General features: G+C 44.2%; 2 protein-coding genes across 2 annotated transcripts; both read right to left on the reverse strand.

Moving 5' to 3' along the window:
- Window positions 1–1,097: 1,097 nt before the first annotated feature.
- odad2 (outer dynein arm docking complex subunit 2) lies at window positions 1,098–11,242 on the reverse strand. The gene is made up of 17 exons (XM_072660446.1): window positions 11,162–11,242; window positions 9,571–9,677; window positions 9,060–9,196; window positions 8,323–8,433; window positions 7,675–7,790; window positions 6,867–6,995; window positions 5,991–6,144; window positions 5,590–5,736; window positions 4,966–5,175; window positions 4,104–4,337; window positions 3,819–3,929; window positions 3,503–3,657; window positions 3,041–3,283; window positions 2,602–2,716; window positions 2,191–2,379; window positions 1,694–1,915; window positions 1,098–1,214 (listed from the first exon to the last, which is right to left on the reverse strand). Exons 2-17 carry the CDS (start codon window positions 9,674–9,676, stop codon window positions 1,098–1,100), a joined length of 2,496 nt encoding a protein of 831 aa, XP_072516547.1. The 5' UTR covers window position 9,677; window positions 11,162–11,242.
- A 4,051-nt stretch (window positions 11,243–15,293) lies between these two features.
- On the reverse strand, window positions 15,294–17,219 carry LOC140538055 (testis-specific serine/threonine-protein kinase 6-like). Its single transcript, XM_072660458.1, has 3 exons — window positions 16,408–17,219; window positions 16,048–16,215; window positions 15,294–15,813 (listed from the first exon to the last, which is right to left on the reverse strand). Exons 1-3 carry the CDS (start codon window positions 17,217–17,219, stop codon window positions 15,294–15,296), a joined length of 1,500 nt encoding a protein of 499 aa, XP_072516559.1.
- Window positions 17,220–17,360: the final 141 nt, after the last annotated feature.

Below are 17,360 nucleotides of genomic sequence, written 5' to 3' on the forward strand. Positions count from 1 at the left end.
TAGAAACCCTTTCAATTTTATGTGAATTAGAATAAATATTTGCATGTACATCCTAAAAGGCAGCAGTGTTCATTTAGTCAGTGAATGATCAAGGTGCACGTGCATCACCATGCGGGTTGGTCGCGTTGTTTCACAGTCCTGAAGTTTGTAGACGATTCTACGGTCATTAGACTCATCCAGGATGGCAGTGTGTCTGCAAATTGACAGGAGCTTGAACGGCTGGTGCTCTGGTGCAGCTTGGAGCTGATCAAGCTCATGCTCAGACTGACAGTACAGAACCTTGTGTGCTAAGACTGTCAGACACAGGAGGTTTCTATCTTCATGTCCTCACCCTCATAAATAGCTGATCAGTAAGATCACCTGCTAGAACACAACTACACCTGTTCCCTTCCGATAATTATTACACCTTGCTTCACATCAATTACACTGTTCACACACCACGCATACTTTATATTGTGTATTTCTGTCTGTTAATATTTTGTACATTGTCTGTATATTATTGTCCTTGTATGGGATATTCTGCGTATTGTTCATTTAGTGTGTGGGTACTGTGTATACTGAATACGGTGTCATAGACACTGAGGGATCCTAGACTATTTAAAAGAACGTTCATTCATCTGCAGAACATCTCTAAAATATCAGACTAGGATGACGATCAGACGCTGCATTCCAGATTTATATGTTAGAGTATATCTAAATTATGTTTCATTTTTTAAAAATATTTATTCTTCTGAAAAGATCAAGAAATTCAGAGTAAATCTTAGATTATCTATACTGGTCGTGTACTTGTCCAGTATCGTAGTGGCCTAGGTTCGAATCCTGTCTCTCTTGGATCCTGTCACCAGCTCCACAGTAACAGATGTGGACAGGAACTCTGCAGCTCCACAGTAACAGATGTGGACAGGAACTCTGCAGCTCCACAGTAACAGATGGAGACGGGAACTCTGCAGCTCTATAGGAACAGATGGAGACGGGAACTCTGCAGCTCCACAGTAACAGATGGAGACGGGAACTCTGCAGCTCCATAGAAACAGATGGAGACAGGAACTCTGCAGCTCCATAGAAACAGATGGAGATGGGAATGCTGACATTTCTGTTTATTTGAAATACTTGGCCTTATCATTGGCCAGAGCAAGGAGGCGGATGTTACGCACACAGCCAGCCGCCGCCTCTTGCAGCACCTCGTCAGTGGAGCCCATCATTACAATCAGGGGCTGTGACACAAACACACACACATACACACACACACACACACACACAAAGAAGAACATTAATGCATCAAAACTGTTCATCAGAAAACGCTGCTATTAATCTGTTAATCTGTAAAAAGAACTGTTTTACTTAAAAGCGTCCTTTTTACTGCAGAGTTTACGGGAACATTGAAACGGAACATGTGACAGGAATGCTGTCTTGGACTTCTTTGGACTGGTTAGTATTTGTACCCAGACTTGGACTGTCCTATTATTTTGTTTTGATACTGTTTACATTTACATTCTGTCTTTTAACTGAATATTTTTACCAACAGACGCTGACCTTCACTCAAGCAGCTCATAACCAAATCACTGTGAAATCTTCTGAAATTCTTTTTTGTCCAAACTATCACCTTAATTCTCTGATCTGCTTTGAGAGAGTTTCAGTAAGTGCTTTGAGTCTTCCACATTTGTATAAAACGTGTGAGGTGCCGGGGTCATACCTGAACCACGCCACTTTCATGCATGGTGATGCAGTTGTTGGGGTCTCTGGAGAGCTGGTAGAGGGCCAGAGCTGTGGCTTGGTGAACTGAGGGGTCTTTTGAGCGCAGGAAGCGGACCAGAGGGGCCACAGCCCTTTCCTGCCCGAATGCCACATGGTTACTGCCCCACATGCAGCAGTGAGAAATGGCCCCTGCCAGATGCCGGCGCAACTTATCATCCTCCTGCAGCCCGAGAGAAATCAACACCCTGAGCTCAATTCGCACTCCAACCATAACATTCATTTCTCCTGCAGCTCCTGACAGGATGCTAAAACCCAGCTGCATGCTAGACCTGTGCTACACATGGAGCAGTCTTTAACATGAAGAGTTTTACTTCGTTCTCTGTGTAGAAAAACATGGACAGATGTGGAATCCTGAGACCACTAAACCAGACGATGTTTGATGTGAGTGTAGGAATTGGTAAATGAAATTGTAGTCCAGGGCTTGCTAAGACTTACTGTGTTGGTGAGGTTGGCCAGCATGGGCACCACTCTGTGCTCAGTGATGATGGCCAGGTTCTCTTTATCTGTGGCTATTCTGGCAATCACTGCACAGACACTGGCCAGCACCTCCTTGTTCTGTGATTTTAGCAAGTCCACGATCAGCTTCAAGCCACCCATGAAGGAACGGACCATCTCCCCTGCATCCTGAAACACATCCCCAGGAAAAGTGTGCTGAAGTGATGATACATCTTTAAGAAGGACGGAACATTTGGAACAGCTATATGCATTATATTACTATGTGCAGATAGTTGATAGTGGGCTGTTTTCTAATGCAGACGTTGCATCTAGGAAGCCAAATATCACCTCTGTATTTATGCATCCTCTGCCGTGTTGCTGGTTTTAGTACTGTGCAGTAAATTTCTGTACCTTTACATTCTCTATGCAGGGGCAGATTGCCCAAGCAGCACTGGCCTGTACTTCTGGATCTGGTTTTCTCAGCAAGGACCAGAGTAGATGCACCCCATCCAGACGATTAATGATACTGAGGACGAGAAGAGTGAGGAGAATGACAGAAACAAACAACAGTGCATGAGAGGTCACAGCAACACAAGTGCCCTCAACAATATATAAGCGAAATGATAGGATCTCTATATTTCAGCAGGAAGAGCATTCTGGAGACTTACTATGTAGATACAGAACATAAAATATATCTAGTATATCCACTTGTTTAAGAACCACATGCTCACAGTGAGTCACTGAGCGTAAATACTCAATAAAATGACCTGGAATACAGTTCATTGTGGATTAGGCTTCCAAAACAACAAAGCCAAAGTCCCATTCTGGGAGAAGGCTTGTCTGCACTTACGCCATGTTCTCAGGCTCGGTAGCGCAGGCTCCTACAGCCCTGGTGACATTGACTAACAGGGCCAGGTTTGTTTCCCTCAGCAGGCTGACCAAGCGCGGGATGCTGCCACTTTTTCCAATGGCGATGCGGTTGGCAGGTCTTTGGGCACACTCCCCAAGAGCCCCTACCACATTGACCAGCACTTCCTCAGGCTGGGATGTTAGTAGACCCAACAAAAGCTCCAAAGCCTTATACTCCTCAAACCTGTAAGCACAAAAGCCTTAGGTGTGTCAAAGTGAGTTTTGAAGAAACAACTTTACAACTTTAAAATGGCCTGCAGGATAGTAGGAGCAAGAGGTGATGGCAGATGGACCAATAGCTTATTACACATTTTGTTGATTTATAAATATGTTATTACATATCACTATCCTTTCAGGCAGTGTTTAAGTAGCCTACAGCATCAACAATGAAAAGTACACCTACTTTGCTACGTTCTCCATGCTGATTGAGCATTTCCAGATGGCTCCAGTGACGGCTGCAAGCAGCTGCTTGTTGTCAGTCTTGCTGAGCAGAGAGACCAGGGACTGCAGACCCGTGTACTGGCGGACCAGGTCTCGTGTCCGCTTGTCCTCCGCACACTGCCAGCAACAAACACAGCCACCTCTACGTGATTGATGCCTAGTTTAAACCATTTCCACTTCGAATAAAGTGAGAGAGAGGATGCTTGCAGCTGTAAAAGCACTTCAGCTGGCTGGAAAAGTCTACTGACTACTGACACAGCAGGAGTCTACTGCATTACCTTAAAGATGGCGCTTGCACAGTGCATCTGAAGCTCCTGGTTTTCACATTTAAGATTCTTTACCAGATCCTCAATCATGCCCTCTGTTTGTATGGCAATCCTGTAACTGCTCTGCCAAAGTAAACAAAGAAAAACTTCTCACCATCAAATCTGACGTACTTTAACTCATCCATATCCACACACATCTCATCAAGAATTCAATCAGAAAAACATTTGCTGTACACATGACTGATATGACTGACAGGTTCTGTTGGAGATTAACTTCAGATCTACAGGGAGTTATACCTCAGACGCACACTCCTGCAGGGTGCCCACCACGGGGATGAGCATGTTCTTCTGGGGGGATTTGAGCAGGCGGGCGAGCAGAGGGATTCCTCCAGCTTTGCGGATAGCCTCTTTGTTCCTGGTGCTCTTGCTGCAGCTCCAGAGTGCCAGAGCTCCACACCGGGCCACTTCCACGTCTTTCTCCTGCTCCGCACTCAGCATGGCAGAGTCGGGCACGCAATCCAGCAGCTCCACCTGCCGTAAACAAACCATAGTAGTGACTCCCTCATCCCTGTTTGGTCCCATAATACTGTACACCAGCATGCTTTATGCTGAATTTCACAGAGCTTTACTTTCAGCAGTGATCTCCAAATGTAGCAAAGTTTAGGCTCAGTTACTGTCACTGAACAATTATAAGATATAGAGTGGGAACTGTTGTTGGAGGTCCTGTAGATATCTGAATGTTGTTCAACTTGGGCTCTTATAATACAGTAGGAAAAACTGCAGGAAAATTCCAGTCCTCAACCATATGTATCTACACCTAGGTTCCATAGGTGTCTACACCTAGTGCAACAAGAGGTGGAACTGAAATGAAAATGCCATGAAATGCAAGGTCAGAAATCCTTAATTTGTGTCTTGGGTGAATAAAACCTTCCTAGCTGCCGCTCTCCAGAACGCAATTCTGTCTATGCTGCCAGTGTACAGAATTTATGAGTACATCAGTAAGAACAGCCTAATCAGAGTTTGACGTTCAAACATAAGTACCAGTGATTTCTGGCTAAATTATAAGATTAAAAACAGTGCTTTGAAATGTTCTTTATACAGCAGCACTTCCTCTTAAGCTAAGCTAATTTACATACACACATTAGCCACCGTCACTCACCAGTCTCTTGATCCCACCGTACTGACGCACTGTCCTCCGGGCTCTCTTGAACTTGGCCACATTGGCAATAGTCTCTGCAGCCAGGCATTTCAGCTCTTTATCTGGGGAGTCTAGAATGGACACTATTGTTTGCAGACCCCCCAAGTCGACGATGGCCCGCCGGATCTGAGAGCTGCAACTGATCTCCTTCAGGATTTTCAGTGAACCAATCTGTCAGTGATGCAGAGAGTACGAGAGAGTTTTAAAGTTTGTTCTTCAGAAACTAGAGGCGAGATCAGACATGCAGACAGAATTTCAAAAGTGTGCTCCGAATGTTGTATTTAGTTCTAAAAGTATTTTTGTAGCCTGATTTTGGGTTCATTTCATTAATTGGTTCATTTATTGGAGGGTGAATTATGATTATTATCTGAATGTGAATTATTTTAACCTTAAATTTTATTACCCTCCAAATAAATACAGAAACTTTTAGTCTTAACTTTACGGACCATTACAATGAGCTCTGAACTACTTCATAAAACCAAGGCCATATTAGTAGCACAGAATCCAGAATGTTCATATTTCCCATAGTTTGATGTTTCTGAAGGTGTGTTTAGGTTTAGCAAATCAGGAGGTGGAATCACTCACCTTACATTTGCCCTCATCAGTGTCCAGCAGGTTGATAAGTACCTCCAGACCTCCTCCATCTCTGATGGCTAGCTGACATGTCTCCTGTGCCAGGTTAAAATCTCTTATACAGCAGAGAGCAATCACTGTGGCAGTTTGGTTACCGACCTGCATACATACACACATACACACACACACACACCGACCCAAACATTTTTAACAAAATCGCTCTTTTTTTAAATACATAAATCCACATTTAGCTTAAAACTAAAATAAAACATTTCCTTTTGGACTTTTATTTTTGGAAGTTTATGGTGATCTTTAGGCTTCTGTACAGTCAAACCAACACATACCCTACATGTCCAAAAGTACCCAGACAGTTCTTCGTCTGTGTGTGTGTGTATTTGTGTGTATGCAGATACCTTCAGATACTTGACCAGTTTCTGAATCTCCCAGTACTCAGAAGATAGATCAGTGCGGTTCTCTCCTCGTCTCTCACTCTGCTCTTCATCCTCCTCACTCTCAGATGAGCTCTCACTGAAGTCTTCATCTCCTGTTCCTCCACCTGGGCTCTTACTGGTGGAGGAACACACACACACATTATTTAAAAAAAAGTTTATTTATGGAGCAGTTTTGTAACTTTAAAGAACATCAGCCTTACAACTAATAGTGTGGAGGTTGGAGAGAGCACAGAAACATGAATTGAAGAATTTCATAGATTTTCACACAAAATACAGCTGATTTTGGGCCACTGGAGGTAGAAAATTATGAGTATTTCACTGCTTCAACTAGAAATGTTCAAGAAGCCAGGCAAGGCTCTTTATGTGTAATCAATGCCATAGTAAACACTTACAGGTGCAAGTTATGATCACACTACTGACTCTGGGTTTCTGAGTCCTGCGTGCACTCCTCTCATTGTTTACAGGCAGGGCAGCCTTCTGCCTGTACTCTGTATATGAGTGCTATGGGAAAAGACAGACAGACTGGAGACAGCAACTGAGGGAGGTGAATTAACAGTGTCTTCCAGAAAAGATCAGTCTCCAGTTTAGCTGTATGGGTGGTGCAGCAGCATGGTGGCTACATGGCAGCCCCACTGGTTATGTCATTCATGTCTTTTTAAGACATGTAACAAGCTGAAAAAAATCCCTGAGAAAACAAGTCTCCCTTTACAACACAGGGACTTGAGATGGTTCTGCTCACATGGGCTTGGGACTGTAGGTTCACTCAACCAAGAGAATAAGGATAAACTGTTCGGGGGGTGATGTTTGGGAGGGGGCAATTAGTACATGGAGACTCACATTTTCACTGAAGACAGGCGGTCTCGTAATGAAGATGCATTCTTCTTGCTCTCCAACCTGAGGGTCTTTGTCTGGCTTTCTGTGGCTTTCTCACCTGCCCCACTTTTTCTTGTCTTCTTCTCAGCTTCTCTGTATGAAAACAAAACACTGAAAATGAACTTCCTCTGTTTTTGGAAAGGCTGTAATATGACTGCATGTGCATAAAGGAGTTTGGATGATGCTCTTATTCAGAGTCTCTTACATTCAAATCATGTTACACAGGTGGGTGAACCCTAGTCTACCATGCAGAAGAAAGCTAAATTAAAAGTGGAAGTAGCTGGAGGTGCTCCTAAAAGAGGACAGCCTCCAATAATTATCCTCTCCCTACAATTTAATCGTCTCCTTATAAGTGTGTGGGGCAGTGGTGGCTCAGCGGTTAGAGCTCTGGGCTATTGATGACAGGGTTGTGGGTTTAATACCCGGCCTCGGCACTGTTGGACCCTTGAGCAAGGCCCTTCACCCTCTCTGCTCCCCAAGTGCTGGAGTTGGCTGCACACTGGCCATAGTTCACTAGTGTGTGTGTGTGTTTACTACCACAGATGGGTAAAAAGCACAGGACACATTATGCTGTACATAGTACAGTGACAGATACAAGCACTGTTACCTTTTTATCTTTATAACGTGTGGCTGCTTATGTATGTGTGTGTCTTGTGTGTCACAGATTGGCATTTCACATGTAGGCATCAACTAACACTGGGCCCAAGGACCCTGACACTGGTTTGATGTGAACCTGTGGGTGTGTCTGCAGGAGTCTGGAATCGTCACTTACTCTTCAAGTTTGCTCCATAGCAGAGTTGGTTCTCTTAACTTCATGCTGATTGAAGTTTTCATCGCAAGCTGTTGTCTGGCTTTCTCATGCTCAGTGATCAAATCCTGTAGAGAGGTCTAAAAAGGTAAATAAGAGAAAATAATCAGATATTCATGGATCTTCTTTTGCTCTGTTCATCATTCTGTACATGAATCCAAATGTCTGTACAGGGATCATGTTAATCAAAAACAAGGACAAAACTTCCAATGAACCTCCAGGATGGATCTGAAGATTTTCTTTAAATTTCAGAAAAATATATTTTCTACCTGAGACTTTTTAAAGGTATTTATTTCTTCCACTACTCATACATCTGATTACATAATATGAAGCAGGGGAGCCTGTTTAGACGTACTGGGAAATAGTAATATATTCAGGAAATGAGTCTGATTAATTTGAAGATGAGTTAATTAAACACTACTGGCTGTTTCCCAAACTCAAACTAAATCTTTGACTACCATTAGATATTCTTCTAATTCTAGGTTCAGGGTTAATCTGAGAAGCTAACCCTATCACATGTAAGGCAGCATTTCACAGTTTACTTTTCACAGTGGAGATTAATACACATCTATCCTGTAACTGATTTCTCTTCTTAGGAATAAAAAATAGTACCTGCTTTTTGATGCTCTCAGCAAAGTGTGGAGATTTGCTTTTGAGGAGTGTGACCAGGTCTTTGTAGAGCTCACGCTTTCTGGCATTCTCTTCTCCCTCTTGCTCGATTGCCTGTAAAAGCAAAACACAAGCAGTGTAGAACAGTGAGAAAGAGTGTATGCTGGTGCAGCACCTTCACCATGGACCTTCAGTAGAGATGCTGAACAAACCAGAGAAAGGTCAGCAACATTGGGTGTCTCGCCACACTCATACCAGTATAAACACACAGAATATCAGAACCTTGCTGGGTTAACATCACATAAAATTATTATTCAGTAACTGCCTGGTCTTGTTCAGTAACTACTGTAAGACTACTGTAAGACTAATAGTAAAAAGCACTGTAAAACTACTGTTAGACTAGTGTGAGACTAGTGAGAGACTACTGTGAGATTACTGTAAAGCTACTGTAAATCTACTGTAAAACTACTGTGAGACTACTGTAAAGCTACTGTAATCCTACTGCAAAACTGCTGTGAGACTACTGTAAATCTACTGTAAAGCTACTGTAAAACTACTGTGAGACTACTCTGAGACTACTGTAAAGCTACTGTAAAGTTACTGTAAACTTACTCTAAAACTACTGTGAGACTACTGTGTTAGTTATGTAGCTTTGAGAGTCTGCAGTGCTGGTCATCCTACAAGCCCTAAGGGTTAAGTCTTGGCTTTAAACCAGAGTAAGTGATTATAGTATTTCTCACCACATTGAGGTTGAATCCGTAAATGCTGCACGTGATGGAGAGGGGTTCTGCATCACATGGTTCAATGATGAGGCCAGCAATCTCTCCAAACTCTTGCCTCCAAGGAGGTGAACGGCAGCCATTGCTGTACTCATGATCTGTAGAGTGATCCAGAGAACTCAAGATAACGATTGTCTCTTTAAACTAAAAGGACCAATATCACTCTACACTACAGTCAATATCTTCTAACCTGAGCGTCTGAGACTCTGGATTTGAGTGAGGAAACAGGATCAGTCAGAAGGTAAGAGAGGTGTGTGTGCAGAAAACAGTCACTTTAGAGAGGCTGGAAGAGTGCAGGCCTGAAGTTTGTTGCTTTATTGAGAATGACTGATTTGGAAGGGGATATATGACCAAGCTATGCGCTACAGGCGCGACATGAAAGTAAATGTGAAAGCGAGTGAGTCACAATGAGAAAGAGATGGAGGTGAGGAAAATGAGGGTGAGGTAAAGAAGGAGGGAGAGGAATGCAGACCTGATGTGTAGCGCACTGACTTCAGCAGCCTCTTCTCTCCTGCACCACACACACTCTTCAGCATCTCAACATCAAGCTTAACAACAGCTGGACTCAGCCTGACCATTCTACACACACACAGACACAGACACAGACACACACACACACACACACACACACACACAATCAATAAAATACGCATTTACAGAGCAATGTGAAAGTGGTTTAAAGAGAACAGATAAAAATATATACCTTTAAGAACTAGTGGAACCATTGCATTTAGGAACCAGTAAATTCATTCAATTTAACAACCAGTAGAACCTCACCCAACACTCACAAGCTGTCTGGAGAGCAGAGAAACACTGTTTGGTTCATTCTTCTATTCAATCATTTCCATTTCTGTATGTTGTTGTGCTTCAGATCGTACCAGGTCCTACAAAGGGTTCTTCAAGTGGTATGTGATATGTGATATTTGAGAAGTGCCATAGAATCAAGTTTGGTTTCATAGAGAACCATGTCTGTAAGTCATGTTAAAGGTTCTTGACCCTCACACATCTCTTTTACAAACACAGCTCTTTAGGGTTCTTCATGAGTTGCTCAAAGAATCTTTTATTATATTTAGGAGTGTATGTGACTTCAGTGGGACTGAGGTCAGGACTCTGACGGTGGTTCTGAAATCTGGAATTTCTTCTGCTTGATTCTCTTTGACTTTGTTTTGCTGTGGTTGAGATCTCCACTCAATCAGGATCAGGTTCCCCTCTTATTTACTGTGACTTTGAGGCCAAAAACAGATCCTAGATCAGCACTAATTCAAGCAGAAATCTAATCTTTCTAAAGGGTTCACAAACATGTGTGTGATAATTTTGTCCACGTGTGAACTATGATACCTGTAATGCAGTTGTACCGCTTAAACCTCAAAGCTCAAACAATCCAGCACGTCCTCGATCCTTCTGTCTCCCAGCTCTGGTCTCAGTAGGAGATTACGCAGCAGCATGGATACAGTACTAAATTTTATTTAATTTAATGTTGTTCTAAATACTGTGAGACTATCGAGGCGTGAACAGTGAATTAGGTTGGATCATGGACTGAGTGTTTTCTTATGTTTAAGAATTAAGTGTGTGTGTATCTATTCTGCCATGGATGAAATTAAAATCCATCCTGAAGACCTAATGTTCTCAAACCTGCTGTAAAACAGTGTCTCAGACGTCGGGCAGTGTGTTAGAATTTGATGGACCAAGACCATCAGACAGTTTTGAGACCAGTTTTGTGTGATGAGGCTTTTAGGGTCGTTAAACACTTTTCAGAGGTCTGGGTACCCTCACCACCACTGTGAGCAGCTCTGACTCTCCCCAGGTTTCTCTAGGTGGGATCATTTCACACTGAACCCCTCTGCTCTCATTACACTGTTTCAGTGTTCAGAGGTTTGAACAGGGGGGATTCCTCTGTAATGAGCAGCGCCTCCGCCTGGTTAGCTAGTGCTAGCTTGGCTGTGTAGCTCAGCTGAGCGGAGTGTCTGTTTATCGGTATCTGGCCACGTTAAGCTGTCTGTCTAACAGTCCTGCACTTCCTGATCGACTGTAATGAGATTAAACTCAGTCTGGCTGTGAATTACCTGATGATCCAGATGGAAGTCAGCGAGTCTCTCCGCTCTTCCAGCCGCTGCGGGTTTCTGCTGTTACGCCGTTACTATGGTGACAAACACAGGCGCATTGCTCTGGTTGCTAGGATACAGGTGAACAACCTTGAGCAGAGAGGGTCAAAAAGCTTAAAGGACGCGCTGAAAAGCGAAGCGTCCAGAGAAAGTCTCAGTAAACCGAGTTTCATTTGTAGATTTACTTTACCTACATGTTAATAATTCATATTATGTATAGTAACATTTAAAACTATCAGGCATTTTAAAATAACAGCATTACTAAGACTTATCTGAAAAAAATAAGATCAATGAAATTAATAAATAATAAATTAATAAAGTAATAAAGTAATTGTCCGCCTATATCAGCCCCTCGGTATCGCGCCCTCCCCTGGGGCGATTCCGAGCCTCCGCCCACAGGCCCAAATAAGGACTTCCGCCTTGTTAACGTTCATGTGTTTGGTATCGGTTCATGATTCATGTTCATTTGGTTCACGTGTCTGACCTGGATTAGGGGGGTATTGTAGAAGCCTCGACACCGCCATTCCGTGCCGAGAGTTGTATCGTCTTGGATCTCGAGGTTTCTCGAGAGGGTTTCCGTACTGTAGCAGTGTGTCGAGGCCAGCTTCTGCTCAGAGTTCACGTTCAGGAGCAGGTCACCCTGCCCATCAAGTCATCAGCGAGGCGACCCCCGCTCACGGCCAGGAGTTACTGGCAACCCACGTCTCAGCGAGGCGACCCCCGCTCACGGCAGCGCGCTGCGGTTCCAGGTTTGGTCGGTCTAGCCGTTCTTGCTTAGTAGCTGGTCCCCCAGCTCACACCCCAGTCCCAGGTTCGTTTTGGGTTCGTCCTCTTGTTCGCCACGTTCATGTATTTGTGGATCACTGTCGTTCATGTGTTGCTTTTTTTTTTTTGCCTAACTTGCCCCCCTTTGTTTATCCTATCGTGTTAATAAATCTGCTTGCTTTGACCCCGTCTCTGCGAGTGTTCATCCCTCTGTGTCTGGCCTAGCCCGCCATGACAGAAGTCCCGGCCGAATTCCCCCGAACAGCGGAGATGGACGCCTTGGATCAGGCTGTTCAAGGACAAGTCTTGGGGCAGCAGGAACTCCACACCCTCCAGTGTGTTTCTGGGACCGTTGGTCGCCTGGTGCAGCAACAGACGGACCAACGGCGGTGTTTCAGCATCCCAGAGAGGGGCTCATCAAGGGCGACCTGCTGCGGGTGGATCACTGTGTGCTGGAGTTTCGCTCCTTAGCTGTGTGTGATGAGTGGAGTCACGCCGCACTGGTTGCCCTGTTCCGCAATGGGTTGAGCCCCCGTTTGCAGCGACAGTTGGTGTGCCGAGGCGAGTCCCTTGTGCTGAATGAGCTCATGGCACTTGCTCCTAGGTCGCTCTACCTCCACCAGGCCCCGGGGTGCTGGGGGGCCAGTAGCTGGTGGAGAGGGGCCGGCCTATCCCGTAGCTCCCAGTCATGTCACGCAGCCTGCAGCCACCTCCGTGATGGGACCGCCGGACAGCGAACTACTCACGCCAACATCTATGCCCGAGTTCCACGCCCCCTGGTCTACGCCCATGGTCCCTACTCCGGTGGCTGCGCCCAAAGCCTCTGCTCCTGTCCCAGCAGTGGCATCTGCGTCTACTACCAGGCAAGCAGTGCCAGCTGTCCCTGTTTCAAGGTATGGTCAAGCGGTGGTGCCTGTGACTGCCCCAAGGCGTTGGTTCCAGAGCCTGCGGCTCCTCATATCGAGGCTACCTGGGGTAGCGACCCTCACCGGCCCTCGGGTAGGCCGCAAAGGCCTCAACTCACGAGACTCTTAGTTCATGGAAGTTCAGTTTTAGTCCTTGTTTGGTTTTTGTTTAAGGTCATGGTCACGTTCAGGTTCACGGTTCCACCCCACTCATGTCTTTTTGTTTTCTCACTTGTCTGGCCTAGCCCACCATGACTTACTTTGTTAAAAATGTCAAATCACTGATCATATATTACACTTATTATAACTTAATTATTGGTGGATTTCAGAATCATCCACTGCTTTTTATTTACAGATCTCTATAGCACAAATAATTATTTACCCTGAAAAAAAGCACATGACTAACAGAGTAAAATCAGTTCCTTCATTTTTGTAAATCCAGATTGGTTTTATATTAATTTAATATTTATTCCAGATTATGGTGACATCATTAAAGCTTTTAGTTTAAGAGGAGTAAATAAATGCAATTTAAAGCAGTAGAGTAAATTGCTATAGGGGTGTTAGTTGTAAAATATGAGGGATGGGCTGGTTAGAAAAAAATAACAATAAAATGAGGGTAAATACAGGACTGACAGGATAATATTTCATAAATATTCACAATCATTTTATTTAATTTGTGTGTAAAACAAAGTGAAAGTTAAGGGATTAAAATCAAAGGATTATTTGGCCATTTTGACTATTAGGGATATTTATTAGTCTTGGTAAATGAGTAAATATTTATGCATTAATAGCTGCATGGTTTTAGAGGTATTTAGATCCCTCACATATGGTCCTACAATTTAGGCCCACTTGAAGCCTCCTGGTCAAAACATCCTAACCACGGCAGACGACAGTGTGTCCCCAGTGTCCTTTTTTGAAACCTAAAATATGGTCATTCTAATTAAATGACATGTTTAAAGGAGATTTGTGTCTGTCACACCTTTATCTCCACAGCTTTACACTGTTGGAGCTCCACTCTCATCATGTGGACAGAGAAAGCAACAGAGGTTCTTCTTTAATGGGAAATGAATCTGCAAGTTTCTGGAGAATAATACACTTTTAACACACAGTATATAACTTGTCTTACAGCAACTCACACATGTCAACACTCTTCAGGTGTGGCTTTATTGACTGTGTGACAAGATCAGTGCTGCACAGCTTGTGTTGGAGATTTGCCTGCAGGAGCAGGCCTGGACTGGACAGAGGAGCGGGGCTCAGCCTGAGAAGAAATGTGGCTCTATGAAATCTTTAGCAAATGTCCATGAAATCAAACCCAGGATGAAATCAGATCTCATCAAAGGGGCTTTGCTATTGGTACACATGTCTATTTGCTATTTAAGTGGAAGTGAACGCACACAAGCTGGTGGAAGGCACAGTAAGCCAGCAAGAGTCAAGGAATAAAAGCATCATGTCAGACTATAAACTAATGTGAAATTTACTTAAGATCACTTTCCTCACTCTATTCTCTTCAGTACAACTTTCATTAAATGTATTGACTGTTTTTGGTACTGTTTTTCAGCACTGCACCCAGTCCAGTACCTGACACATCAGTGTGTACCACCAAAGGTTCTTTAGAGTCAGAGCTATACAGAACCAGTTCTGAGTATAAACATGCTTTAAGGTCTTTAAAAGCTGTTCTGAGCTCTGTTATCCATTTAACTCTTGGGAGTGTGTGCTCCACAAGACCCATAAAGCAGCTCACCTTCCTCTTTGTTGTAGGTGCTTGGCAAGACTTTGGCACATTAAACACCACAAGCTGTTACACAGTAATTATTCTACAGTTCATAATTTCTGCATGAAAGGGTTGATTGATGACAGACACATTTGTAAATAACGGAACGGTTCTATTTTTATTGAGTTTTTTTAGATTACTCCTCCAGGCTCACTCCTCAAGGCTCACTCCTCTTCTGTTCCTGTAAACAACAACAACATAAACATTACAGTTATTTGGGAAAGATGTAAACATTAAGGAGGTGTTTTTGAAAAAAGTCTAAGGTAAGTGTCTAAATGAAGACCACTGGTCAGAATTAATGTGTGTATTAATGAGACTGGTTACCCACCTGACTGAAGGTCACATCGGGGGTCAATAAAAGCTGAACTGCAGTTTGTTTAATCTGAAGGGGAGCCTCAGCCTCAGCTTCCTGGTATCCTGCATCACTGTGGGCTGTGGGAGAACAGGTTCTGCTACCACCGGCCCATGGAGCGGGACTTTCCCTTCAGAATGGAACCCATCTTTACCAGGAGCCGTGCTAGACGTCTACAAGGGATGAACCCTTGTCGTCTTCTTCAGGATCTGTTGGAGGGACAAAATGACAAGGATTGACCAACTGAAACATTCCTGACAAAATATTCACAGTGATTTTATGAAATCAAATCTGGGGCTGTCACGATCTCTCACCACTCGACTCACATACCTTAAACCGGGGGAATCTCAGCCTCCTGGTTCCCTGCTTCACTGTGGGCTGTGGCAGAACAGCTGCTGCCTCCACCTCTGGCCCACGGAGCGGGGCATCCGGAGTCCCATCATCACGTCTCTGCCCAAAAGCCGAACCAGCAGGAGCTTCTGTAGAGGCAGCAGAATGATGAACACCCTGCTGGTCAGCAGAGGAGGAGTCGTGCACCATGGAGCTCCTTGTGAAGAATTGCTTTATCCTTCTTTGAAGAGACTGAGAGGCTCTACGAATTGGAGCTACAACATGAGTGTTAGCTGCCCTTTTAACTGCAGCACAAAGTCCACCACAGCTGAAGCAGCCGTACTCCTCCACCACAACCTCCACACTTCTGCAAGTTACACTTGCAGCAGCTCTACTGCCGTCGTCTTCTTGGAGTGGACTGACGTCTTGAGTAGGACTGCTTCCCTCATCCTGATCATCAACGGTGATCACAACAAACCTGCCTATTACTCTGGAGACGGTACAGAAGCAATGTGGAAAATAAGTCATCATTGATTATTTACTTATTGATAGTGATACTTATTGACAGCTCTGCACACTGAGGGACCTTTAAGTGTGTATCCTTACAACCAGTGTTGCCAGACTGACTGTTTTAATGGAGGGAGCAGAGATGGGACAACACATGGGACAAGTAAAGCACTTAGTAAATACATTTCTATAAAATACTGTGTAACAACAAACATACCTGACTTTCTCCAAATGCTTAATAGTGCCGGTTTGGGAGGAGTGAAGATGCTGCTGACTGATCTCCTTACAGCTCTCCTCACAGAGTTTCTTCATATTTCCAAAGACATTCTCCTGTGGAGAGCTTACAGCCTCAGCTGCAGATGACTGTGCAGCCTCGCTCATTTCACTGTTGATTAAAAAACACAAGACAAATGTAGCAGAGGAACAAACACACGTCTCTGGGTAAGTTCTAATGTTCTAATACAGAACAGGCTCTTCTGTATATATAGATATAAGCCTGCAGTCTATGATCAAATTTAATTATATTCTTTAAATCAACCTGGATCTTGATACTGGAGTTCCAGCACAGTTTACTTACTGTTCTTGCCTCGGCTGCAGCCAAGGGTGCTTAGCCACCTCTGCAACTGAAGGCCGAGAGAAGGGATTGTACTGCAGCAGATGGGAGATGAAGGCTCGGCAGGGCTCCTCCACTGTGATACCTTTTGGATACCCCAAGGGTTTGCGCTGGAGCTGTATGAGGTTACGCTCATCAGAGTCATCGAAGGGCATGGTGCCGGTGACCATGATGTAAAGAATCACCCCTAGACTCCACACATCACTCTTCTTCGGATTATAGATCTCATGCATGAGCACCTCAGGTGCAGCGTAGTGTGGAGAGTAACAAAAGGTACTGCTCAGGTCGGGTAAGCCTCTCGAGTAACGTCCAAAACCAAAGTCTGTCAGTTTGACCTGGTTATCAGCAGTCAGAAGAACATTTTCACATTTTAGGTCTCGGTGGACAAAGTTCCTCTTGTGCAGATACACCATGGCACTGAGGAGCTGAGAAAACCACACTTTGGCCTGGTCAACCGGAATGCGACGAAGCTCCTGGGTCTTCTTCAGGAGAGTTGTTGCGGCAGGCTCCATCATGATGAACACCCGTCCAGCCCGCTTCACAATTTCATGCACCTGGACAATATGAGGGTGCTTCACTGTTCTGAGGATGCGGAGCTCCCGGCTCAGAAATTTAGAAGCAAATTCAGGTGACTTATCCCTGGGGTCTATTACTTTAATAGCCACCTGGTTGGGGTACTTTGTAGATGTGGCCAGCTTAACCGTACCGAAACTCCCTTCACCAATGTTGTCCACCACTGTGAAGCCCAAGCTAATCAGGACTTCGTCTGATGTCATTTTCTCCTGTAGAGGGAAGGTAAAGCAGAGTTAGAAGGTTTGCCCTGTGAAGTCCTGCACTGGGAGCCGCTCCATGTACAGTTTATCTAAATGATGTAATCAGTTAATCAATAAATATCATCATCATTCTTACATCTGTCT

Source organism: Salminus brasiliensis, chromosome 1 (assembly GCF_030463535.1).
Source record: "Salminus brasiliensis chromosome 1, fSalBra1.hap2, whole genome shotgun sequence".
Lineage (NCBI taxonomy): Eukaryota > Metazoa > Chordata > Actinopteri > Characiformes > Bryconidae > Salminus > Salminus brasiliensis.

Bases quoted from the DNA above. Each gene is read 5' to 3' on its own strand.
- odad2 (XM_072660446.1), bottom strand. From the start codon at position 9,676: ATGGTCAGGCTGAGTCCAGCTGTTGTTAAGCTTGATGTTGAGATGCTG. The intron at 9,197-9,570 runs GTCTGCATTCCT...ATCACTCTACAG, and splicing joins GTCAGTGCGCTACACATCAG to ATCATGAGTACAGCAATGGC. The intron at 6,996-7,674 runs GTAAGTGACGAT...GTTTTCATACAG, and splicing joins CTATGGAGCAAACTTGAAGA to AGAAGCTGAGAAGAAGACAA.
- LOC140538055 (XM_072660458.1), bottom strand. From the start codon at position 17,219: ATGACATCAGACGAAGTCCTGATTAGCTTGGGCTTCACAGTGGTGGAC. The intron at 16,216-16,407 runs GTAAGTAAACTG...TTTAATCAACAG, and splicing joins CTGCAGCCGAGGCAAGAACA to TGAAATGAGCGAGGCTGCAC. The intron at 15,814-16,047 runs GTATGTTTGTTG...TACCGTCTCCAG, and splicing joins AAGCATTTGGAGAAAGTCAG to AGTAATAGGCAGGTTTGTTG.